Raw genomic sequence first — 27,124 nt, forward strand, 5'->3', positions numbered from 1 at the left:
AAGGTGCAAAAACCGATCCCCTTAACTGCAGAATTATCAGCTTACTTCCAGTCATCAGCATATTTCTAAGGTCATGGAATCCATCATCACAGTTCATATGAAATCCTTCCTTTTTCTCCAATAGCATAATCTCAAATCGTCAATTCAGATTGGGCCCAGTCCTATTCCTAATCTTCATCAATGATTTATCGGACTCTCTGGAAAATCCTCTTTATCTTTTTGCTGATGATTCCACCCTCTGCTGTGACATCCCTCATCCTTCATACAGGCTGCAGCCTCTTCCCTTTCTTCAGACCATGACAAAATCACAAACTTGTCAAATACTTGGAATATGTCTTTTAACCCTGACAAATCTCACACTCTCACTCGCCCTCTACAAAAGGACCGGATGGCAAATCCTCCAATCTACTTTCTTAACAATCCCCTTGAGGAAGTTCAGTCACTCAACATCTTGGGTCTTACTGTCAGCCATGGTATTTCTTAAGCAAACCTCATTTCAAAGTTTGCCTCCAAGGCCAGTCACAGATTGGGCATTCTTTGTCATGCAAAGATATTCCATAGCATACCTGAACTCTTATCCACCTACTAGGCCTTCATCTACAGCTTGATGGAGTAGTGGCCTCCCCTATGGGTTGGTGACCCTGCTTCACACCGTGCTTAACTTTACACCATGGAAACCAAGGCCTTCAATATTATTGTAATGAAGTAGAGCATGGAAAGAGAAGAGGTTGCAAGTGTGATGAAGCTTGCACCCCTCTGCTGTTTTTGTGCTTTGCCACCACTCCCCCAGGTTTATACAGGGTACACGCGTCAGAGAATTTTGATATGTCAAAACCCACCATATGTCAAAATGGATGGATATAGCGGATGGTCATAGCCCCCAGCATCTCAACCCCCCCCCCCCCCCCCACATCCTCAAAAGGCATAAATCCAATATAGGAGGCCAGAAATGAAACTGACCAAAATGATGCATCGGGACCCCCTGAATAGAGAAACGACCAAGAAAACCAGAAAATGTTCATCATTCTGGTGAAACTCTCGAAATCCAGGATCAACGCTCACCGCCACTCATTCGTTCCTCTTTTTTTCCTGCTTGTGGAACCAACTTCCACATCTTCAATCTCATTCTTCCCTCCAGGTCTTCAAGACAGCTGTTCCCCACCATCTAAGATCGTACTCTTCCTCAAATTTTCATCCATAATCATCATTCTTTTTACCCCCACTAGCCGTCCCCCCTCTCCAAAGCCCATCTCCTTACAAATTTACAGTTTTCCCTTCCTGAGAGTCCATCTGTATCCATCTTGTCCACCCCATGCATCCTCCCCTACCCCTAATCATTCCTCCCCACATACATATCTTGGGGTTATTCACCACGATTAAGCGAAAGAACGCTCGAAACTGTAACATCATCCAGCATCACTCCCAATCGTGCTGGGCTGTGTGCATGCTGAGCCATGCCATGTACGTACTGAGTCCATTCCACTTCACATCCGTGCCATATTTATTCTGGAGTAATATAACTGATTTATCAATTAATACAAAACCCCTGTTAAACCGTTAATTGAACGAAAAACAAACCTACAAATCTGTAATGAACATGGACTGGCGTTTTCATCTGCAATACTAACATCTGATTCGCTCTCATGTCTGATTCGCTCTCATGTCTGATTCGCTCTCATGTCTGATTCGCTCTCATGTCTGATTCGCTCTCATGTCTGATTCGCTCTCATGTCTGATTCGCTCGCATGCCACAAAGCTCAAAACATTATGGATCCGCAATTCCCCCAAAAACGTTTCCATCACTAATTTTGTGTTCAATAGTTTCTTCCCAATCCCACTGAGCAGTTTCAACATGCTGAGAACCTTTAGAGTTTCTAATGACGATGGAATCAGTATCGGAATCCAAGCTCGACATGCACTGTTTCTCTATGTAAAACCGCCATTTCGATCAAGTTGAGTTCATAATGTGACGTCACTGGTGACATTGAAAATCGACACGAGGGATTTTTTTCGACACATTGTGATTGGCCAAAAGAAAACAATTCTAAAAATTTGCCCTTAAATATTAGACCAAGATTAATTATTTTCAATGATTTTCAGAAAACTTTTTTTGCGTTTGGGTTCCCCTTTAAGAAAGTTGGGAAGAAAAAAGTAAGCGTGAACCTTAGATACAATGAAAACAAAAAATTTAGCCATCAGTTTCTGGACATGCTTAGTATTGCGCTGAAGAAAATGGAAAAAAGCAATGGCTCGGCCAACATAGTTGGGGCCTGGAGGGGGAAATTTGGAAAAAGCTTCTCCATGGCAAATGTGCATCATTTCATGGAGGTGAATGTAGTTCATAGCCGGCTTTACCACCAATGCAACGTGGCAAGTCCTCGTAATAATGCTTTGGTAATAAGTTGCATGTCTCAATTCCCCCCCCCCCCCCCACCCACCCCCTCTCGCTACAACATTCGTCTGAAGGTTAAGCTCATAAAAAGTTACATTTCACATTTCACAGTATGCCAGGACCATTATTATGAGACCATCATTATTGGGCCATCACAGGAACTAAAAGAGATTTGTGCAACATTCTGAGCGTATCTTTGTAATGTTTTGAAGCTGAAATATATTTCCAATAATTGGCAATAATTTTGTGGAGGGAGTGGAGTGGGAGGATGAGGGAAGGGGCAGCGACGGGGAAGGATGGTGGTGTGGGTTTAAAATAATTACATGGAATGTTACTGTTTAAAAAATCTCTGCAGAAACTTAAAAAAGAGGTTATTAAAGCAACAAGGGAGTACAGATTTAGCTGTGCTTGTGGATTACAAAATATAAATGTCTTTTATAAAATGTGCTTTTGCTAAGTCAAAACTGTGGACAAATCCATACGCTTCGTTTTATATGACATGGAATGTTGAATCTCACAACACGAAGATGTGTGTTGAAGCTTTCGAGCATTTTATTGTTCCTGTTAATGAGGATGCTAAAAAGTTATTCCTTGCAAGCTCTTGATTTTAATTCCTCCTCCTTTTCCGCCTCATCGTTCTTACCAGCCGAGCTGTTCCTTCCCTGCAGACCCATAATCAAAATGGCCTTTTCTAGACTGAGGCACAAAATCTTCACTGCCATTTCATGAGGCGAGGAGCAGCCAGACATATAATGCGATGTGCAGAGTTGCTGGACCAAGGATAACCGTGCTTTGCGGACTCAACAATATTTCACTCTGTGTCGTTCACTCTCGCGCGTGGAATGGGAAACATTCGCGTGGCGCGGAGGGTCTGCCAGGAACAGATGGGCCAAAATGTGGATACCGAGTGGCCTTCTCTCTCATCCAAACATTGTCCCAAGTCCTTAGTCTATCTTCATGAGTAAAGCTCAAAAATGTGGATGCCAGTGGCCTTTTTTCTCATCCAAACATTGTCACAACTAGCGTTACTCGGCACGCTCTGTGCGCCTCACCACACGTCGTTTCAGAGGGGTAGGCATCTTTGACCATTTCGGTGTCTTTTGGGTTACATGGTGTGTTGGGTCTTCATGGCTATTTGGGTGTTCAAGGTCTTTTGGGTCTTTGGTGTCTTCAGAGGCTTTTGGGTCTTAAGGGTCTTTTGGGTCTTCTGGGTCTTCAGGGGCTTTTGGGTCTTAAGGTTATTTTGGTTATTTTTGGTCTTTAAGGGTCTTTGGGTCTTTTGGGGTCTTCGGGATGTTTTGGGTCTTCGGAGTGTTTTGGGTCTTCGGGGTGTTTTGCGTCTTTGGGGTGTTTTGCGTCTTCGGGGTGTTTTTGGGTCTTTGGGGTGTTTTGGGTCTTCGGGGTGTTTTGGGTCTTCGGGATGTTTTGGGTCTTCGGGATGTTTTGGGTCTTCTGGGTGTTTTGGGTCTTCGGGGTGTTTTGGGTCTTCGGGGTGTTTTGGGTCTTCGGGGTGTTTTGGGTCTTCGGGGTGTTTTGGGCCTACGGTGTGTTTTGGGTCTTCGGGGTGTTTTGGGTCTCGGGGTGTTTTGGGTCTTCGGGGTGTTTTGGGTCTTTGGGGGGTTTTGGGTCTTCGGGGTGTTTTGGGTCTTCGGGGTGTTTTGGGTCTTCGGGGTATTTTGGGTCTTCGGGGTGTTTTGGGTCTTGGGTGTGTTGGGTCTTCGGGGTGTTTTGGGTCTTTGGGTATTCAGGGTATTTTTTAGCCTCAGGGCCTTGAAGGGTATTTTGGGTCTTTGGGGGTCTTCAGGGTATTTTGGGTCTTCAGGGGTCTTGGTGGTCTGAAGGGTCTTGGGGGAATGAAAGGGTCATCAAAGGTCTGAGGGGTCTTAGCAGTCTTAACGCAATAAAGAGGGTTAATTAAGAGGGTGGCAATTTTATTTGAAGAAGAAGAAGACGTTTTCGTCGCACATAAACATACATACATAGCGACATACAGAACCATATACGTTTGCTCCATTATAATAAGATTCCTCAATCTAGCTTCATGAGCCGAGCTCAAATATGGGGATACTTAGTGGCCTTCTCTCTCATCCAAACATTGTCCCAAATCCTTAGTTTAGCTTCATGAGCCGAGCTCAAAAATGTGGATACCAGTGGCCTTCTCTATCGTCCAAACATTGTCACAATTCCTTAGTCTAGCTTCATGAGTAAAGCTCAAAAATGTGGATACCGCGTTGCCTTCTCTATCGTCCAAAAATTGTCCCAAATCCTTATTCTCGCTTCATGAGTAGAGCTCAAAAATGTGGATACCAGTGGCCTTCTCTCTCGTCCAAACATTGTCACAATTCCTTAGTCTAGCTTCATGAGCCAAGCTCAAAAATGTGGATACCAGTGGCCTTCTCTATCGTCCAAACATTGTCACAATTCCTCAGTCTAGCTTCATGAGTAAAGCTCAAAAATGTGGATACCGCGTGGCCTTCTCTCTCTTCCAAACATTGTCACAAGTCCTTCGTCTAGCTGCATGAGTAGAGCTCAAAAATGTGGATAATGAGTGGCTGCCTCTCCCATCCAAACATTGTCCCAAATCCTTAGTTTAGCTATACTAGGGCATGCCCGTACTATATATATGCCCGTACGATATATATATCTAAAATTATATCCCCCCCCCTATTTACATGAAATGGTTTGGTCCAAAGCGAACGGCTTGCGAGTGGTGACAATCCCCCCCCTCTATTTACATGCAATGGTTCGGTCCAAAGCGAACGGCTTCCGGAGTTTGGTAAAGAAATCGCCATCGCGTACACAAACGCGCAGGAAAGCGAATGAATCGCAAATTCGTTTTTATTAGTTGTAAAACATAATGCCCAATTATTCAATTATCGCCAACGTATTTTGGCTGTTTGCAATTTAATCGCAAGGAAAAGTAGAAAGAGAAGAGGGGAAAAAAGAAAAGCCTTCCCTTGCTGCAAACAGCTGCTGCAAACAACAACAACATGGAAGGCTGCACTGTCCGGAAGTTGGCATATCGCAGTTACGATTATTTTAGTGTTAATGGCCAATTATTCAATTAGCGCCAACGTATTTTGGCTGTTTGCAATTTAATCGCAAGGAAAAGTAGAAAGAGAAGAGGGAAAAAAACGAAAAGCCTTGCATTAACGCATTAACGCTTGCATTGCATTAACGGTTCGGCACACGTGATAGCTCGCTGCTCTCTGATTGGTTGAAGCGTTTTTTGGACATATCTCGGTAAGTAATTGTCCGATTAATATGAAACCTTGAAAAGGCACATCCTCGGGTCCCCAGCAATATACCTGGCAAGTTTCAAGTATATCGGACCCGTGGTTGTCGAGAAACAGCGGTCACAGACAAACACACAGACAGACACACACACACACAGAGATTACTGGAATTATAGATAGATGAGTAAAGCTCAAAAATGAGTGGCCTTCTCTCTTATCCAAACATTGTCCCAAATCCTTATTCTGGCTTCATGAGTAAAGCTCAAAAATGTGGATACCGAGTGGCCTTCTCTCTCATCCAAACATTGTCACAAGTCCTTAGACTACATTCATTAGTAAAGCTCAAAAATGTGAATACCGAGTGGCCTTCTCTCTCATCCAAACATTGTCCCGAATCCTTAGTTTAGCTCCATGAGTAAAGCTAAAAAATGTGAATACCAGTGGCCTTCTCTCTCATCCAAACATTGTCCCAAATCCTTAGTTTAGCTTCATGAGCCGAGCTCAAAAATGTGGATACCAGTGGCCTTGTCTATCGTCCAAACATTGTCACAATTCCTTAGTCTAGCTTCATGAGTAAAGCTCAAAAATGTGGATACCGAGTTGCCTTCTCTATCATCCAAAGATTGTCCCAAATCCTTATTCTCACTTCATGAGTAGAGCTCAATAATGTGGATATCAGTGGCCTTCTCTCTCGTCCAAACATTGTCACAATTCCTTAGTGTAGCATAATGAGTAAAGCTCAAAAATGTGGATACCGAGTGGCCTTCTCTCTCATCCAAACATTGTCCCAAGTCCTTAGTCCAGCTACATGAGTAGAGCTCAAAAATGTGGATACCGAGTGGCCTTCTCTCTCATCCAAACATTGTCCCAAGTCCTTAGTCTAGCTCCATGAGTAGAGCTCAACAATGTGGATACCGAGTGGCCTTCTCTCTCATCCAAACATTGTCCCACGTCCTCAGTCTAGCTTCATGAGCCGAGCTCAGATATAGGGATACTTGTTGGCCTTCTCTCTCATCCAAACATTGTCCCAAGTCCTTAGTCTAGCTTCATGAGCCGAGCTCAGATATAGGGATACTTGGTGGCCTTCTCTCTCATCCAAACATTGTCCCAAGTCCTTAGTCTAGCTACATGAGTAGAGCTCAAAAATGTGGATACCGAGTGGCCTTCTCTCTAATCCAAACATTGTCCCAAGTCCTTAGTCTAGCTTCATGAGCCGAGCTCAGATATAGGGATACTTGTTGGCCTTCTCTCTCATCCAAACATTGTCCCAAGTCCTCAGTCTAGCTTCATGAGCCGAGCTCAGATATAGGGATACTTGTTGGCCTTCTCTCTCATCCAAACATTGTCCCAAGTCCTCAGTCTAGCTTCATGAGCCGAGCTCAAATATGGGGATACTTGGTGGCCTTCTCTCTCATCCAAACATTGTCCCAAGTCCTTAGTCAAGCTACATGAGTAGAGCTCAAAAATGTGGATACCGAGTGGCCTTCTCTCTCATCCAAACATTGTCCCAAGTCCTTAGTCTAGCTCCATGAGTAGAGCTCAAAAATGTGGATACCGAGTGGCCTTCTCTCTCATCCAAACATTGTCCCAAGTCCTCAGTCTAGCTTCATGAGCCGAGCTCAGATATAGGGATACTTGTTGGCCTTCTCTCTCATCCAAACATTGTCCCACGTCCTCAGTCTAGCTTCATGAGCCGAGCTCAGATATAGGGATACTTGGTGGCCTTCTCTCTCATCCAAACATTGTCCCAAGTCCTTAGTCTAGCTTCATGAGCCGAGCTCAGATATAGGGATACTTGGTGGCCTTCTCTCTCATCCAAACATTGTCCCAAGTCCTTAGTCTAGCTACATGAGTAGAGCTCAAAAATGTGGATACCGAGCGGCCTTCTCTCTAATCCAAACATTGTCCCAAGTCCTTAGTCTAGCTACATGAGTAGAGCTCAAAAATGTGGATACCGAGTGGCCTTCTCTCTAATCCAAACATTGTCCCAAGTCCTTAGTCTAGCTTCATGAGCCGAGCTCAGATATAGGGATACTTGTTGGCCTTCTCTCTCATCCAAACATTGTCCCAAGTCCTCAGTCTAGCTTCATGAGCCGAGCTCAAATATGGGGATACTTGGTGGCCTTCTCTCTCATCCAAACATTGTCCCAAGTCCTTAGTCTAGCTTCATGAGCCGAGCTCAAATATGGGGATACTGAGTGGCCTTCTCTCTCATCGAAACATTGTCCCTAATCCGTAGTCTCGTTTCATGAGCCGTGCTCAAATATGGGGATACTTGGTGGCCTTCTCTCTCATCCAAACATTGTCCCAAGTCCTTCGTCTAGCTTCATGAGCCGAGCTCAAATATGGGGATACTGAGTGGCCTTCTCTCTCATCGAAACATTGTCCCTAATCCGTAGTCTCGTTTCATGAGTTGAGCTCAAATATGGGGATACTTGTTGGCCTTCTCTGTCATCCAAACATTGTCCCAAGTCCTTAGTCTAGGTTCATGAGCCGAGCTCAAATATGGGGATACTTCTTGGCCTTCTCTCTCATCCAAACATTGTCCATAATCCTTAGTCTAGCCTCATGAGGCGAGCTCAAAGATGGGGATACTTGGTGGCCTTCTTTCTCGTCCAAACATTGTCCCAAGTCCTTATTGTCACAAGCTTGATGAGTAAAGCTCAAAAAATGTGCAAATCGTTTTTTTTGGTATATTTTGTGAAAGACATCTCCGAATGTTTCACTTCTCTTGCAATGTAGTATTGTAGTAGAGAACGATTGTGAAAACAACATTCGATTTACCTTTGGGTTTCTTCAGATAAATTGCATTAAATATGGCCGAGATACCTTTGCTGACTTTTGATTAAACCATCTTTGTTGAAACCCGGTGCAGATTGCCAGGCCCGTGCAGGTACAAGAGGAAGTTTAATGGGACTAAGTATAAAGATTCCTTGCACTAAACACCGACATGCCCCTACAAGGGCCGTGTTCCAAAGTTGTGGTTGAAGAAATTCCATAAATGGCACCACGTTGTCCCTCTTTGTGCAGTTTCTTTGCTAATTCCCGTTCTGCTGGCATCTGTCCATCACTATTTTCGTATACGCGTAAAGAATTTGCGAACTGGCGCTCTGGAATTATGTGTCTACATTCGTTTACTGTAGAATGAGGTTGGCACAGCGTTGGCTTGTTGTGCTCATGGACCTGGCACTTTTACCGCAACTGTCAGCGTTCACATTTGGTTTCACTCAAATCGAAGTCCTGCGGCTGGCTGAGAGCTAGGCCATGCACACATCCACGGCCGGCTCTGTATGATACATCAGGAATCACTAATAATGCATCAGGAATCACGTGGTCAGAGCTTTCCAGGCGAGTCACCGGATGCGCCACGCTGGCATTGAATTGCATATGACACACTGTACCACCACGAGCATCCTCAATCTGTGTACTGCGAGATATTCAGAGGCTGTACACCTGCGGTGCAAAGCAAGAACTGAACCTTCATGAGTACGACTTGAACTTTACAAGGCATAATGTACAACCAACGATGAGCAGTTGTCAAAACTTTAGGGGAAATTCAAACCTTCTGGAGAAGCCAATTGCCTTTCGGGTTCCAATGAAAGCTTATCGATCCTGTTGTGATGGAAAACGGCAACCTTATGCATAAAGGAAGCAGTTATTGTAAATCACCTTTCTGACGTCATGAGCCCAGCTGATACATCGTTGTGTCAACTTCCAAGTGCTAGTTGTCATAACTACGATCATCCATTGTTGTTATGGCAACCTGCACTTTGACTCCTGGAATGTAAATAACCAGTCAGACCATACGATGCATGGTTATCCGTATACTCTCGTTTTTACAACTGACTTCGACATTATTGTAAGCAATATAGTCGGTGCATTTCAAGGCACAGGTTTTATTGCTTTGGTTGTACATTGACACGTGTGCACATTTTTATGTAGTAAATCTATTCAAAGGCACAATATACTTCTTATTAAATGCTCGCATATACTTTCAAAAAAGCTGTTACTTGATGTCTCTGCTGTAAATAATAATAATAATAAACAATATAACATTCGTGAAACAGGGTTTTGTCTAATCTGTGCATTCTCTCCCCTATTCCCTTGCCCCCTTACTCTCCGTCTCCTCCCAATAAAACGTTGAAACGTTTATTGCGTAAAACCAATGGCCCATCCAAGTGAATTTAAACGTCTTAAGTAGACACTGTTGGCCTGCCCGCAACCAGAAGTAACCACTGATCAATGGAAAATCTTCAGGGAAGGGTAAATTTGGAAAACTGACAAAGCACTGGATTCTATCAACTTTACTGAGATAGCACTGGCTTTGCCCCAAGAGAAATATATATATAAAAGTGTTGATTTCTAACTGAGACACAACCATGAATAATCTTTGGTGCTTATAAACAGGATGCAAATCTGACAGTCATCGGCACCAAATGCATGTCTGACAAACCAGCTATATGTGATTTTGATCACTATTGCATTCTGCAATTGGCTAGGGTGGTTTAAAAGTGTCAAAAGCACTGCACAGTGAAGTTCCAATTGATATCTCAGGCAGTGTTTCCAGTGTTCTTAATAATCGCCTCAATTGTGAGACACACTATACCTACAGCACAATCAGGGCGGTAACATTCAAATCTTCCTTATCACGTTCTCAATCCTTACAAGACGGTCATCTAGCTCATTCTTTAACTGCAGCCTTCCAGCATGTATTCAGAAAAGCAAAAGAGGAATTTCCTTATTGCTGTGCGTATACAAAATGGCGTCGACTCTACTACCCATATGGTAGATGGCTCGACGCTTACTCTTAAGCATTCTGCTGTACAACTAGCACGGCAGGTTGGTCTTCATTCTCACTTGGCTGCACCGACACGGCCACCGAAGCCGATTCGTCACCTGGTTCTTTCTTATCAATGGCCACGATGCTCGCGGCCAGCGCTGCCATCTCCGTTTGCACAATGGAAGGATTTTTATCCCCGTTGGCAAATTCCATTTGCTCGGGGTTTATCTCGTACTCCTCCGTCTCCACAACATCTCCAGCACGTACTTTCTTCACCGTAAACTTGAAAGGCGGCACGTTGAACGACGTCACGTTGTCGCGGCCTTCCTTTTTGTGCTCAGGTGCGAAAGACTTACGGATCTTGTCGCGTTTCTCTTGTGGGACGATGCGCTGGCTAAGCCTCGTCACCTTCTTCTCAAAGGTTTGCCGTGACAGCGCCTTCTTCATGTTATCCATTCGCTTTGTCCCAGGCTTGGGTGATTCTGTTGCAACTACCTCTGCTGAAGTTACCTGCACTTGCTCAGCTGCGTTGATAGCCTCTTCATTCACTGGCACCTCTCCTTCTGCCAGTGCATCAGACCCCTCAGATGCCATTTTGGACCGATGTGGTGCCATAGAATGCCTGATCTTGTCGCGTGTTTCCGGCGACACTATTTTGTTGACCTTTTTCTCGAGGTTCCTCCGTGAGAAGGCCTTCTTGATGGTCTCGACTTGCCGCTGTCCCGACTTTTTGAGCCTCTCCGCCCTTGTCTCTGGCTCATCGATCATGTCGATGTCTTCATCTGAGGACAGGTGAAGCTCATCACCCTCAAATCCCTGCTGTATTTCACCTTCCAGCTTTCCTTCCTCACCCGCCAAGGCCCCTTCGCTCGATTTCAACCGTGTGCGAGTGGAAGCAGTACTCAGTGGTACGTTGGACCCATCCTAAGGCGACACAATTGAGGTTAAAGTCACCCAGGTATCTTTTGAGCAATGAATAACAGAGAAAATAATTTTATGCCTACAAAACTTAGCAAAGCCAATCACTCTAAGATGAAGTTAAGGTCAGAAATAAAAACGAGATATTAATATAAAACCAAAACACTGAAATAAACAAGAAGTTACTTGGCATTGGCAAAAGTGTCTGAGGGACAGATATTTTGTTGGTCGACCTGAAAATGTTGTTTCATACGTCTTCACCAACGTGCATGAAGGCAACAGAAAAACTTTTAACAACGGCTATAATTGCTTTGGTTAAACCGATAAGAATATTTTCATTAAGCAGTAGTTGAAAACGACGACTTGGAGCCAACATTGCGACAAAAACACATTAAATGCAGAAAAAAGTTTACATGCAATCGTCATAAAATACAAATTACAAGTTGTGCTTTTAATTGAATATCTTCAAAGGAAGCTTGGATAGACAGTACATCGTGAAATAAAATAATTTGTTACAACTATGAGACTGAAAATTTATAAGATATCCTTGTAAAGACAGCCAGCGACAGCAAACCTTGGCTCACTTTGAATTAATTATTTAAAGCTGTTCAAATAATATTCTGGTTTTCTTGGTCACCACCTCACAAGCCCAAATGTCACAGGAAGTTATTTGTGGTTTTTACTGACTTGGTTATTGTCGAAATTGTACTCCTACTACTACTACACTACTATTACCACCTGCTCCACTTATTTCTGCTTCCTGGTAAGGTTGGCCGAGAAACGTTTTTAGCCTTTCACGGCCTGTTTTAGACTGAAGGTGGCAGGAATTTGGAATTTCTTAATGCCATAACTCGCTTACTCTTCGCAAAAGACACTGTGAGGTATTTAACCTTCACCAACAACCAGTGCTGGTTGACGGGACCTCCAGCTTAACACCCTTATGTTGTCCAGTGCACACATTGATGCCTCACCTGCGTGTGAAACACCAGGATGACGGTTTATAGTTGGGCTGGGATTCAAACCCAGGCTACACAGCTCAGAGATGAGTGTGTACACCTCTAGGCCATCCTGTGAGCTCTTATCATATTGTTAATCATAATTATAATTTACTAATATGATAACCCTACTACACATCAAACAACAAAACTCTTGACAGCAAACTTTTATGAAGACGTTGATGTGAAAATTTACTTTTATGGCGATTGTAAAAACTGTAGATTATGTCAAAAATCCCAAGAGGTTTCTTGCATTTGCAACTTTGACAACCAATCCAGTGTATTAAGAAGTTGTTGATTTAATGTGAAGTTCAAAAAAACCATGATTGATGAAGTTACACTAGGTGACTGGCGAAGTGTTGAAAATAGCTTCCTTGGTAGTTGATGCAAGGACAGGAGGTGCTAATGAAAGTTGTTTGTAGCGGCACACTGATGGTTGCCCCTACACCAGCAGTTTCTGTTTTGAGCTGGGAATGCCATCTATGCAAGAGGCTGTCTTTTGTCACAGGGGTGAGAGGAATGTTGTGCCGGGGTGTGGTTGGACTGAATGCGTAGAGCACTAACTTTCACCAAATACCCACTGGGGATACCCACAGCTACTGTGGTTTGGGGATGATGTGTTAAAAAGCAGAGGGGGATGTTTTTCATTATCGATGGCTACACATCACACAGCAAACTCCTCTGCTTATAGATTGCTCTCACATGAAACCCCATCAGTCGTTTGGTGCTTGTAACAAGTTTAAAATAAATATCCACATCTAACAAAAGTTATTTCAGTTGTAATATTATGTCCAAAAAACAATTAGGTATATAAAGTGAATTTAATTTTTTAAATATATATCTGCATCTAACAAAAGTTATTTCACTTGTAATATTATGTCCAAAAATCAATTAGTTATATAAAGTGAATTTAAATTTAAAATAAATATCCACATCTAACAAAAGTTATTTCACTTGTAATATTATGTCCAAAAATCAATTAGGTATATGAAGTGAATTTAATTTTAAAATAAATATCCGAGTCTAACAAAAGTTATTTCAATTGTAATATTATGTCCAAAAAACAATTAGGTATATAAAGTGAATTTAATTTTTAAAATATATATCTGCATCTAACAAAAGTTATTTCACTTGTAATATTATGTCCAAAAAACAATTAGGTATATAAAGTGAATTTAATTTTAAAATAAATATCCGCATCTAACAAAAGTTATTTCACTTCTAATATTATGTCCAAAAATCAATTAGGTACATGAAGTGAATTTAATTTTTAAAATAAATATCCGCATCTAACAAAAGTTATTTCACTTGTAATATTATGTCCAAAAATCAATTAGTTATATAAAGTGAATTTAATTTTAAAATAAATATCCACATCTAACAAAAGTTATTTCACTTGTAATATTATGTCCAAAAATCAATTAGGTACATGAAGTGAATTTAATTTTAAAATAAATATCCGAGTCTAACAAAAGTTATTTCAATTGTAATATTATGTCCAAAAAACAATTAGGTATATAAAGTCAATTTAATTTTAAAATAAATATCCGCATCTAACAAAAGTTATTTCACTTGTAATATTATGTCCAAAAATCAATTAGTTATATAAAGTGAATTTAAATTTAAAATAAATATCCGCATCTAACAAAAGTTATTTCACTTGTAATATTATGTCCAAAAAACAATTAGTTATATAAAGTGAATTTAATTTTAAAATAAATATCCGCATCTAACAAAAGTTATTTCACTTGTAATATTATGTCCCAAAAAACAATTAGGTATATAAAGTGAATTTAATTTTAAAATAAATATCCGCATCTAACAAAAGTTATTTCACTTGTAATATTATGTCCAAAAAACAATTGGATTTAGCATGTGAATTTTGTTCATATCCTAGTGAATTCTTGTATATTTCATCGGTGATGCATGTTGTTTTGGCAAACATTTTATTTTTATTTCCATTTCAGGTCATGAGTATTTTTTTGTGGTCACATGACCTTCATGATTTCCATTCCTTGCTGAAAGATGGTAAATTCAAAGTTTTTACCCCGATGTGAGTACAAGAATGTTTACCCTCTAGCAATAAATGATCCCTCAGAGAACCGTGAAATATTGTACTGTGCAATTTTAAAACTTCACCAGGGATCATCAGAACTAGTAGCTATCCCCTTTAAAGCTTGGGGGGGATTCAAAAGACCATATTGATTACATTTTTTGATTGTCTCCATAGCAAAAAAAAAACAAGTATGATTTATGTCCATCATGAAGGCCGTACTTCCTCAAAGTTACTTAACTGCATCTATGGCCCTAACCTGTGATTGACAGGTGCAGGTGGCAATGAGCCCCAATGCCATGAAAAGCCCCTTTGATTCCTGTTTGGTCCTTGTACTGTAAATGGATGCGACCCGTTCAAACTCACGAACTTATTGAAGTTCACCGCTCAGTGCAATCTCAACCTCTTGAGTGAAAGCTAAGATACAATATTTATTTTGTAAATTCTCAGCATGCCATGTTATGCCACTTTGTAGATAAGGGCTAGTAGGGCCTAATCAAGAATGCCCCCGAGTGCTGTATTTATCAATCTCTGAGAATACAAAGAATGTGGGCTGGACAGACAGCATTAGAGCATTGCGGTGCATTGCCAGTTGTACAGAGGATAACTTGTAATTATTTAAAGCTGTATGTTGTATATCCATTTATATGTTTGGGAAGGAACATGGAGGACAGTGGACAGTCTGTGCGTCTGTACAGTCAATGGCATTGACGTCAACATGCAAAACGTCCTGGCCATGAGCCCGGGAGACCCTCCATTGCTCAATGGCTCACTTTAACCGAGCGTTACATGGTCTTTTCGTCTTAAAAAGAAACCCCATTGGTTTCACTCTATCCCTGGTACCCCTACGCAGATAAAGGCATAGCAACATGACTGTATAACTTTGGCACACATTTACAGCCCTGCTAAGGGAGTATGCGCTTGGACTGTTTTCAACAAGTGGGCGTCAGAAGTGTTGGAAATTTATTTATGATAGAGTTGGTTATTAAAACATAGCGAGCTCGGTATGCACGGGATAAAAATTGCATTTCCTTACATGGGCAAACTAGAGGAAATTAGGAACTTTTCAATAGCTAAACTACTATTACTACAACTAGCACTACTACTGCAACTACTACTACTACTACTACTACTACTACTACTAACTCTAACAACCCTAACCCTAACCCTAACAACAACTACCGAGTTGTTACTACTACTACAACTACTAAACCTTCTTTGGATACATAGTCGAGGCTCATAGAAGAGGTAGTATTAATACACTGAACGGATCAGGACACAACAGGACAAAATGAAACACTAGTTAGAAGAGGGAAAACACCAACAGCAGAGTTGAAGGTCAAGATAGAGGGAGACTTGGACAAACAATGTGTGTGGGGAGGATTGGGGGGCAGCAGAGGATGCTTTGGTTGATGTTTGTTCTCTTATCGAAGTGGAATTATCTCCAAACGGTGTGCAAGATGCACACAGATATTCGCTCTTGCTCAAATAATGATTGTGTATGGTTGGTGATAGATGCCTTTTGTGCTGTGTTATTGCAACAGGTGCTATCATTGGGAAAGACCTCCCTCTATCTGTGCAGTCGGTCATTATTGCAGATCTGCCATTTGTATAACTGTTTGCTAGAATGCATTTATTTAAGTATAAACTTAGTCATTAAATTGCTACAAAGATTTTGAGCAGTAAAGTTAACAAATCCACAAACTTTTAAACTCTTTGCAAAGATTTCAAGCAGTAAAGTTAAGAAAGTTCATAAACTTTTAAACTTCGGTGCAGCGAATGCAATGTAATATAGATAGATACGAATGAAGAAAATGAACTATTTTAACAGAGATTTAAAGCAAAGGACCCACCTGGTACACCATGATGCGAAAATTGTTCCGCTTGAGAAGCTCGCCATGGTTCGCCTCGAGCTTGCGGATCTCCCCAGTCTGTTTCTCCAGACGCTGCCTCACATCCTTGACATTGGCGCTCACTTTGCGTGTCTTATCGAGTGCCAGGTGCACCGAATGGCTCGTCTCACCCTGCGTCTTGTTCATCTGACTCAGGTTGCCCTCGATGTGGTGCACTGAACCTTCGATGTCCGTCTGCCGTTGCTCGATGTTGCGCTGTGCTGACTGCACGTCCTCCACCATGCCCATGAGCTTGTCGAGCAGCGTGAGTACGCTCACGGCATTCACCTGCGGACTGTCCTTGATGAGCGTTTCCTCCGCTTTGCTGGAGGTCGAAGCCTCGGCCGCGCTCTCCAAGTCTCCTTTCCCAAAGGAATGTCCAGCTTCGTCCTGCAACTTGTCATCTTTCGGGGACGGAGTCGGGTTCAATTCCTCGGGTGTCTCTGCAACAATGACGGCGGGTTCCTGAGTTTTGGGAATGTCAGCTGCCTGTTCCAGGAATGTTGGTTCTTCAGTTATAACCAGGCTGTTCATATCCGGTTGTTTTTTGAACAACAGAGAGTCTTGATGCATCGTTGGTTCCTCCATGGCAATTTAGTTCCGAAGTCCAGGAGAGAGAGAGATATAAGTTTTAGGTGAACAGCGTGAGCGCGAAGGGGAATAGTTCGAGGAGGAGCCAAGACGAGGACGTGGTTCTGATGGGTGGGAGCTGCTTTTTCCGTTGGTGTTCCCCTGCTGCCTGGGCTGCTGTGCGTATCGAGAGTGCCCTGATGAGTACGCGTATAAATGCACTCGCTGTATTCCAAGTGCTCTACACACCGTGGGCGTCGAATGGCCGGGCGTGGGCTGACTCCAACTAAATTTGGAGCGAGGAGTGGGGAAGGGGCGTTGGGCTTTTGCAATACCGCGCCCAGCCTGGCTCAGGTTACTGGAAAATATTGGACAAACTGCTGTCCGACCAAACGAGGACACAGAAGGCATGCTGAACCCTCCCGACGGTGCAGGCAAAGCAATGTAATATAGTATAAATTATCATGATAATGATAACACATCTTTGGGTCCACACTCAGGGACGCGACGCGCGTGCGTGTCCCAACCTGCCAGACCCCTCATTGTGCATTTTGTCGGGTTTACAGGGCACTGCTTTCTCCAAGACTACAAAGTTATTAGCGGGTAAATATTTCGCACAAACTCGTGCAGAGAGTTATTGTACTGTCAAGGTACCGCAACAAACTTAGAGGGTCATAAAGGAATGTTGGAATGACCATCGGAGGCCAAAGCAGCTCTTAATTGACCTTTAGAAATTGTGTTGAACTTGATCTCTTTACCATTAGGGTTCGCATCTCGTACCGACGACCTTTGCTTAAGATGACCTCAAAGACTTTCCATTGGAAATGAGTTCTTGCATCTTGGGACATTAATCTCAAACCTTTTTTTTTCCTTCTTTTTCGCGCGCTTTGAAAATAGCCGTTGGTTGAAACCGCCTTCACTGAACTTGGCCAGGAGGCCGGAGAAATCCCGAGGGATGTAGCAACGCAACGGCCAACCCTCCCAAGTTTCCTTAACTCCTGTCTGTTCCTTCATCCAAGTTCTCAACGCTTGTCCCTCCCCAAAACTCCCTCCCATCATGGCTTGGGACACTCCTCGGGCAGGTGCCATCTCTAAAAGGCCTGTTTGCTTTTCCGTCCATCAAGAACACTCAGAGTGCCAGGTGTTTGTGGAACCTGCATGTTAGTCATGCCACTTGAGAGTGGTGGGGGTGAACCGGTGATATAGTTCTTGGTGAGAATATGGGGTTGGGTGTGTCAATTCTCATGCTCTTCTTGGCTTCACTCGAAACCACTGTCATGGATTGCCTTCCCCATGTCCTCCCCCCACCCCCCCCCAAACCCCTGCCCATACAATGCTCCCTCTGTGTGTGCCCCTTCGTTACGACACATGAGGATTGCACCATAGTGAATGAGGGGCGGGAAGGGGGATATATTAGATACACCATGTAGTGGAATGCCAACGACAAATGGTGTTTCGTGTGTAGGCATCCTATGTTTTCCAATTCATTTTCTCATGGACGCATTGCATTTAATGTGCCATTTCCTTGAAATATTCACCTTAAAGCTATTTTGTGGACTCTGCTGTAAATAGTTTTTGGTTTTTATCATTGGCTTTGATGGCAACGTGGCTTCGAAGGTGCGAAGTGCAGCAGATAAAATAAAAAAATCTCATTCATTTGAACAAACTCCTACTATGCATCCACTCGTGTCCTGCCGACCCTTCAATCTCGGATCCTTTTGTCACTCAAGGTTGTGATGCACCCAAAAAATAATGTGTGTGTGTGTGTGTGTGTGTGTGTGTGTGTGTGTGTGTGTGTGTGTGTGTGTGTGTGTGTGTGTGTGTGTATCGCTGTATTCCAATATATGTACGTGCCACGGGTCTACCGCTGATGCGGTGCCCATTTTTCCAGCCTCGGAAGGATGACAGGCTGAGTCAACCCACCTGGTGTTCATTTAATGGGTGGACAGGAGTTCGATCTAATATCTCAAGGCAGCCACCTTAACCGTTAATCCAACTTCGGGCTTGGCTCGAGTGTTAATGTAAGACGTTGTTGGCTTCATCATTCAATCTTGATGGGTTTTGCAATTGTTCAGTGGATTTTAAAAGTTTTACCATCACTGTACATCTCCGATGCGAATCGATTATATCAGTTCTTTTAAATAACGGATGTTGAGGTCCAAGTTTGGAGTGATGTCCGGGCTATCAAAATGACCGTATGTGCTCCAACTCATCCTGCGGGGCATCAACCGTAAAAAAGGGTCATCCAAAAATATTTATTGCAATTGAACAATTTTGAAAACAAGAAAATCTGCCCGGATCTCCCATTAAGGACATGTGTAATCACATTGCATGGGACGGCTACAGCAGTTATAGACCAGGAAATATCGCCACGAGACGAGAGATGGCTCGAGGTTGTATTTCATATACTGTATAGTGAATCATTTATAGTATTGTTATAATGATAATAAAATTAGTCTTATTTAAATCACTGTGCATGTAAAAATACATTAGTGTTACAACCACTACTACTCATCTCATCTACTACTACTACTACTACTAATACTACTACTACCACAACTACTACTAATACTACTACCACAACTACTAATACTACTACTACTACTACTACTACTACAATAACTACCACTACTAACACGACTACAATTACTACTACCACGACTACTAATACTACTGCCACTACTACAATAACTAGCACTACTACTAACACCACTACAACTACTACTAATACTACTACCACAGCTACTAATACTACTATCACTACTACAATAACTACCACATCTACTAATACAACTACAACTACTACTACCACAACTACTAATACTACTACCACTACTACAATAACTACCACTACTACTAACACTACTACTACCACTACTACAACTACTACTAATACTACTACCACAACTACTAATACTACTACCACTACTACAATAATTACCACTACTACTAACACTACTACAACTACTACTACCACTACTACTAATACTACTGCCACTACTACAATTACTACCACTACTACGAACACTACTACAACTACTACTACCACTACTACTACCACTACTACTAATACTACTACCACTACTACTACTGCCACTACTACAATAACTACCACTACTACTAACACTACTACAACTACTACTACTACTACTACTACTACTACTACTACTAATAATACTACCACAACTACTAATACTACTACCATAACTACTAATACTACGACCACAACTACTAATACTACTACCACTACTACAATAACTAACACTACTACTAACACTACTACAACTACTCCTACCACTACTACTAATACTACTGCCACTACTACAATAACTACCACTACTACTAACACTACTACAACTACTACTACCACTACTACTAATACTACTACAACAAATACTACTAATAGTACTACCACAACTACTAATACTATGACCACTACTACAATAACTACCACTACTACTAACAATACTACAACTACTACTACTACCACTACTACTGCCACTACTACAATAACTACCACTACTACTAACACTACTACAATTACAACTACCACTACTACTAATACTAATACCACTACTACTACTAATACTACTACTAACACTAATACAATAACTACCACTACTACTATTACTACCACCACCACCATGGCCCCAAATATCCTCACGGAGAATGTTTTGGCCCAAGTCTTTCAGGAACCGTTTGGCTTGGCCTGATGTTCGACTGGAGTTGATTTGAGCAGAAATTGGTGATTTGTCCAGGGTGCCGGTGATAACTCGCCTACTCTGCGAAAGACGCGGGTGCAGCGGTTACCGCCGGGTGTACACAATCGCCTTGCACCTGCCAGGACGGGCCAGGGCGCAATCGCCATGCCGGGCTCGTCCGGACGGGCCCAGACGCGCCTCTCCCGGGCATGCCCGAACTCGCTGTTCCCGGGCTCGCCCGAACCTCCTGGGCTGTTCCCGCTCTCGCCTTTCCAGGGCTCGTCCAGGACGCCCAGGCATGCCCGCTCTCGACTTGCCAGTCCTCGTCCAGCACGCCCGGGCAGGTCCAGACTCGCCTTTCCAGGACTCGCCCTTGACACCCGGGCATGCCCGGTCTCGCTTTTCCCGGGCAAACGCTCCGGCATAAATGTGTATATATATATTGCTGCCCGATAAACGGGCTTTTCAGAGTACCCGAGTTTGATACGTACAATAAAGCAACTCGGACGAATTTCCGTCTTTGGTCGCGTCAATTCTTTCGACTCGCGTTGGAGCACAGCTCCTTCATTGGTGACCCCGAACATGGATACGGCAGTGGCTCTTAAACTGCCTACCTTCTGGGAGGCTCACGCGGCTGTTTGGTTCGCCCAGACGGACTCCCAGTTCGCCCTGCGAGGCATCACCGCCAAAGACACCCGCTTCCACCATGTCGTGGCAGCGCTCGGCTCCGCCACCACGGCCCGCGCCCTGAGCCTCCTCGAGCGCCCGCCGGCTGCTGACAAGTATGACGCGATTAAGACGCTCCTCCTCGACGCTTTCGCCCTCTCACCGGCGGCACGCGCACGGCGCCTGCTCGACCTGCCCGAGCTCGGCGACACGCGCCCATCCGAGCGCATGGACTACATGCTCTCGTTGCTCGGTGAGCACTCTCCGGATTTTCTGTTCCGCGAGCTGTTCCTTCGCCAGCTGCCTCACCCGGTACGCCTCGCCTTGGCTGGCACGTCGATCACAGATCCCCGCGCCCTCGCCAGGGAAGCCGACAAGATCTCCTCGGCGGGCCAGCACATCGGAGCGGCTACCTGGAGCCCGCCGCCGTCCGAGGCGACGCCCACGACGCCCGAGCACCCTGCGCGGTTGGAGGCCGAACTGCCGGTGCAACTGGTGGCCGCCACGCCGCGCCGACCATGCCGGGGGCCTCCACCTGACCAGGCGTGGTGTTATTACCACGCCAGGTTCGGACACAAGTCTCGGACATGCCGACCCCCGTGCACTTTCGGCAAGTCGGGAAACGGCCGGGCCGGCGTTCATTACCAGCCATGAGCGCCGGCCACTCGGGCAACTTGCTTTTTATTAAGGACAAAGCGTCCGGGCGGCGTTTCCTTTGTGACACCGGCGCCCAACTGAGCGTCATACCCGCCTCCGAGCAGGACAGGCGGAACGCCGTTTGCGGCCCCTCTTTGGTCGCTGCTAATGGATCGGCCATACGCACTTTCGGCCCGCGCGACGTCACCCTCTGCTTCGGCAGCCAGCGCTTTCAGTGGACCTTTGTGACCGCCAGCGTCCCCATGGCTTTGCTGGGCGCCGACTTCCTCTGCGCGCACGCGCTCCTGGTCGACGTCAAACGACGTCGCCTTGTCAACGCCGAGACCCTCAGCTCCCTGGCGTGTACGATGAGCAGCTCCACGCCGACCGAACTGGCAGGCACCCTCCTGACGGCGAACGAGTTCGCTCGCCTGCTCGCAGAATTCCCGGCCCTCACGCGGCCGACGTTTTCGGCCGTCGCAGTGCGACATGGGATCGAGCACCACATACCCACTGCGGGCCCGCCGGTCTACGCCAGGGCCCGCCGCCTCGACCCGGCCAAGCTCGCCGTGGCAAAGGCCGAGTTCGACGCGTTGGAGCGCCTCGGCATCGTGCGGCGCTCCGATAGCGCGTGGGCCTCACCACTGCACATCGTGCCAAAGCCGGGGGGCGGATGGCGCCCGTGTGGCGACTGCCACCACCCCCAACAGGTACCCGATCCCGCATATCCAGGACTTTTCCGCCCGTTTGGCGGGACGGGTCATATTTTCCAAAATTGACCTGATACGGGGATACCACCAGGTACCTGTCCGGCGGCCGACGTCCCGAAGACGGCCGTCATCACGCCGTTCGGCCTGTTCGAATTTTTGAGGATGCCGTTTGGCCTCAAGAACGCGGCCCAGGCATTCCAACGCTTGATGGATGGCGTGCTGCGCGACCTGCCATTTCTTTTCGTCTATCTGGACGACATCCTCGTCGCCAACACGTCCCGCGCCGAGGGCCTCCTCCACCTCCGAACACTGTTCGGTCGCCTCAGCGAGCATGACTTAATTGTCAACCCGGCCAAATGCCACTTCGGCACAACGACTGTTGACTTTTTGGGCCACCGCATCACCAAGACCGGGGCCGTGCCGCTGCCGACCAAGGTCGAGGCCATCACCACGTTCCCGCGTCCCCGCTCCATGAAGGCCCTACAAGAGTTCCTCGGCATGGTGAATTTTTATCACCGATTCGTGCCCCGCGCTGCTCAGTTCATGCGGCCCCTTTACGAGGCCCTCCGGGGCAAGCCGGCCAAGCATGACATCGTCTGGTCCGCAGCCATGGACGCGGCATTTGCGAGCGCAAAGCGGGCCCTCGCCGACGCAACGCTGCTGGCTCACCCGGTGCTCGACGTGCCCATCGCCCTCACCCGGCCTCCAACTACGCGGCGGGCGCCGTCCATGAACAATGGGTGGACGGGGTTTGGCAGCCACTCGCTTTTTTCAGCCGGCAACTCCGGCCGAACGAGTTAAAATACAGCACGTTCGACCGCGAGCTGCTCGGGCTATTCCTGGCCATTCGCCATTTCCGCCACCTCCTGGAGGGCCGCCCGTTCACGGCTTTCGTCGACCACAAGCCATTGGTTTACGCAATGACCAAAGTCACGGAGCCGTGGTCGGCCCGCCAGCAGCGCCACCTCTCCGCGGTGTCGGAATTTACCACGGACATCCGGCACGTCGCCGGCAAAGACATCGCCGTGGCCGACTGTCTTTCACGGGCCAGCGCGAACGCGGTCCACCTCGGCGTGGACTTCGCGCTCATGGCGGCCGACCAGACCACCGACACCTCGGTGGAGGCCCTCCGGGCGGCGGACACGGGCCTCCGCCTGGCCGACATCCCCTTCGCGGACACTGTCCTGCTCTGCGACGTCTCCCAGGGCCAGCCTCGCCCCATCGTGCCCGTTACCTGGCAGCGCCGCATCTTCGCCTCCATCCACGGCCTTTCTCACCCGGGCCGGAAAGCTTCTCAGAAGCTGGTGTCGGCGCGTTTCGTCTGGCACGGCCTTCGACGGGACGTCCGTGACTGGGCCAACGCCTGCACGGCCTGCCAGCGGGCCAAGGTCCACCGCCACATCCAGGCCCCGCTGGCACCTTTCACCGTGCCTGAACGGCGTTTCGACCACGTCCACGTGGACCTGGTGGGTCCCCTGCCCCCATCGCGGGGGTTCACCCACCTGCTCACCATGGTGGACAGGACCACCAGGTGGCCGGAGGCCGTGCCCCTAACCTCCACCACCACCGCCGAGGTGGCGCAGGCGTTCATCGCCACCTGGGTCGCGCGTTTCGGCGCACCAGCGGACATCTCGTCCGACCGCGGCCCACAGTTCACGTCCCAACTTTGGGGCGCGGTCGCCCGCTCGTTGGGAGTCACTCTGCACCGCACCACGGCCTACCACCCCCAAGCCAACGGGTTGTGCGAGCGGTTTCACCGCTCCATGAAGGCCGCACTCATGTCCGGCCTTCAGGACGACGGTTGGGCCGACCAGCTGCCGTGGGTCCTTTTGGGCCTCCGCACGGCCCCCAAGGAGGACCTCCGGGCGTCCGCCGCCGAGCTCGTCTACGGCCAGCCGCTCCGCGTCCCGGGCGAGTTCGTGCCCGACGCTACCAGTCCCTGGTCCGCCGCTCGCCAGCGCTCGGACCTCCAGGAGGCCGCCCGGCGGTTTGCCCCCGTGCCAACGTCCCGCCACGGTGGCCCCCAGTCCTACGTCCCCCCGGCGCTTCGCACAGCGGAGTACGTCTTTGTGCGTCATGACGCGCACCGGGGGCCACTCCGGCCGCCGTACGACGGGCCCTTCCGGGTCCTGCGACGGGGCGACAAGTCATTCGTCGTCGACTTCGGCGGCCGGTCGGACCGAATTTCTGTGGACCGCCTCAAACCGGCGCATGTGGACGTTGACCGACCACCACGGTTGGCCCTTCCTCCGCGGCGAGGCCGCCCCCCGTCCACAGTTCCCCCCGCTCGACCACCGACCACCACATCGGACCACCCCCCACGTCCCTCCAGGGGTCGCTTCAGCCGGGTCATCCGGACCCCCCTTAAATTGACCCTGCCGGTGCAGGTCGATTCTGGAGGGGCGTGTGTAGCGGTTACCGCTGGGTGTACACAATCGCCTTGCACCTGCCAGGACGCGGCCAGGGCGCAATCGCCATGCCGGGCTCGTCCGGACGGGCCCAGATGCGCCTCTCCCGCGCATGCCCGAACTCGCTGTTCCCGGGCTCGCCTGAACCTCCCGGGCACGCCCGGTCTCGTCTTTCCCGGGCATGCCCGCTCTCGCCTTTCCAGGGCTCGCCCAGAGCGTCCGGGCATGCCCGCTCTCGCCTTTCCAGGGCTCGCCCAGAACGCCCGGGCATGCCCGCTCTCGCCTTTCCAGGGCTCGTCCAGGACGCCCGGGCATGCCTGCTCTCGACTTGCCAGGCCTCGTCCAGCACGCCCGGGCAGGTCCAGACTCGCCTTTCCAGGACTCGCCCTTGACACCCGGGCATGCCCGGTCTCGCTTTTCCCGGGCAAACGCTCCGGCATAAATGTGTACATATATATTGCTGCCCGATAAACGGGCTTTTCAGAGTACCCGAGTTTGATACGTACAATAAAGCAGCTCGGACGAATTTCCGTCTTTGGTCGCGTCAATTCTTTCGACTCGCGTTGGAGCACAGCTCCTTCACGGGGATCTTTAATGGCCGCCAATGAATGCCAGCAGACAGGGCACCCAGCATAACGTGCATCCAATGCACGGTGCACTTCGTGCTGCAACTGTGAAACACCTCCAAGTTATGGTCGGTTCGGGAATCGGGAATCAAATCGAGACGAGAGAGATACGTGGACATCCTGTGCACCTTTGGTGGAGTACAATGTTGTGGATCCACATATTTTTTCCTCACTGGAAATGGAATACAAACAAGCAGGAATATCAAAAAAAATGAAACTAATAAATGGTCTTTTGGAGAAACAATTAACACAGGTACCATTTGCTCATTCTCTCAGTGTTCAAGTTGAACCATCGGCATCGGGATCGGATCTGGTATTTGTCAGTCGATGGACCGATGCCGGCCTGGCAAACACCGGGCCGTTATCGGTGTGGTGTTGGTGTGTTACGTGGGTGCGGTCCTGGAAGGCGCGTCTGCATTCCACTGTACATACGTGGTGAGTGAATTCCATAGAGCACATGCTGTGGCTATACTATGGTTCGGATAGAACGTGTTCAGTTATGATTTTCCATGTTTGGTTATGAGCAACATACCAGAGATGTTTCAAATTATTCATAACGATTGATCATTTCAGGGGAGGCATGAACTATACAACTGGTTCACTGATTTATATCTGATAAGTGACAACCCATAAATCAACAAGAAAGAGCAATCAGAGATTGCAGACCCTCGCCAAGATGTTTTCAGTGGTTTAAGGCTTTTGTGCTAAAAACAAATATGGCAGCCGAACCACGTGACAAATGACGTCATCAATTTTTTTTTCTCCACCAATTTATCCCTACATGATGCTCAAGAAATTTCATCTTGATCGGATAAAGTTTTGTACTTGTCGAATTATGATGTCATAATGGAGGCACCTATGACATCATCATTAACATATTTTATTCCCCATGGAGAGATCTTTACAATGAGCCACGTCTCAATTTTTTTCTATTCAGCACTTTCGGAGATATAGAGGTGCAAAGTTTTTCGGTTTTTCCAATATGGCGGCCAAACCACGTGACCTATGACGTCATCATTTTTCCCCTCCACCAATTTATCCCGAGATGACGCTCAAGAAATTTCATCTTGATCGGATGAAGTTTTGTACTTGTCGAATTATGACGTCATAATGGAGGCACCTATGACATCATCATTAACATATTTTATTCCCCATGGAGAGTTCTTTACAATGAGCCATGTCTAAATTTTTTCTATGTGGCTCTTTCCGAGATATAGAGTTGCAAAGCTTTTCGGTTTTTCCAAGAGGGTGCCCATACCACGTGACCTATGACGTCATAATTATTTAAAAAATTATACAGGTGGAGTTGCGCCTGTGGTGGAAATTTCCTGTCAATCGGACCAACGGTTGCCGAGAAAATCATATTTATTCTGTGCAGACAAAGAACAAACAGACAACCCAAAGAGGGCCCCAAGACCCAAAATATCCCAAAGACCCAAAAAACCCTGAAGACTCTTAAAGACCATGAAGACCCAAAAGACCCTGAAGATTCTTAAAGACCATGAATACCCAAAAGAAGCAGAAGAACCAAAATGCACTGA

The 27,124-nt window shown here is 46.5% G+C and overlaps 1 protein-coding gene across 1 annotated transcript; it reads right to left on the reverse strand.

The window, feature by feature from the left end:
- Nucleotides 1-9,508: 9,508 nt before the first annotated feature.
- Nucleotides 9,509-17,835, reverse strand: LOC137431715 (caveolae-associated protein 1). The gene is made up of 2 exons (XM_068123344.2): nucleotides 16,228-17,835; nucleotides 9,509-11,332 (listed from the first exon to the last, which is right to left on the reverse strand). The coding sequence occupies exons 1-2, from the start codon at nucleotides 16,852-16,854 to the stop codon at nucleotides 10,436-10,438; spliced, it is 1,524 nt and encodes a 507-aa protein (XP_067979445.1). The 5' UTR covers nucleotides 16,855-17,835; the 3' UTR covers nucleotides 9,509-10,435.
- Between the last annotated feature and the right edge of the window lie 9,289 nt (nucleotides 17,836-27,124).

This window comes from Myxine glutinosa, chromosome 7 (genome assembly GCF_964187855.1).
Source record: "Myxine glutinosa chromosome 7, kmMyxGlut1.1, whole genome shotgun sequence".
Taxonomy (NCBI): Eukaryota; Metazoa; Chordata; class Myxini; order Myxiniformes; family Myxinidae; genus Myxine; species Myxine glutinosa.

Bases quoted from the DNA above. Each gene is read 5' to 3' on its own strand.
- LOC137431715 (XM_068123344.2), bottom strand. From the start codon at position 16,854: ATGGAGGAACCAACGATGCATCAAGACTCTCTGTTGTTCAAAAAACAA. The intron at 11,333-16,227 runs GTGGGTCCTTTG...GTGTCGCCTTAG, and splicing joins TTCGCATCATGGTGTACCAG to GATGGGTCCAACGTACCACT.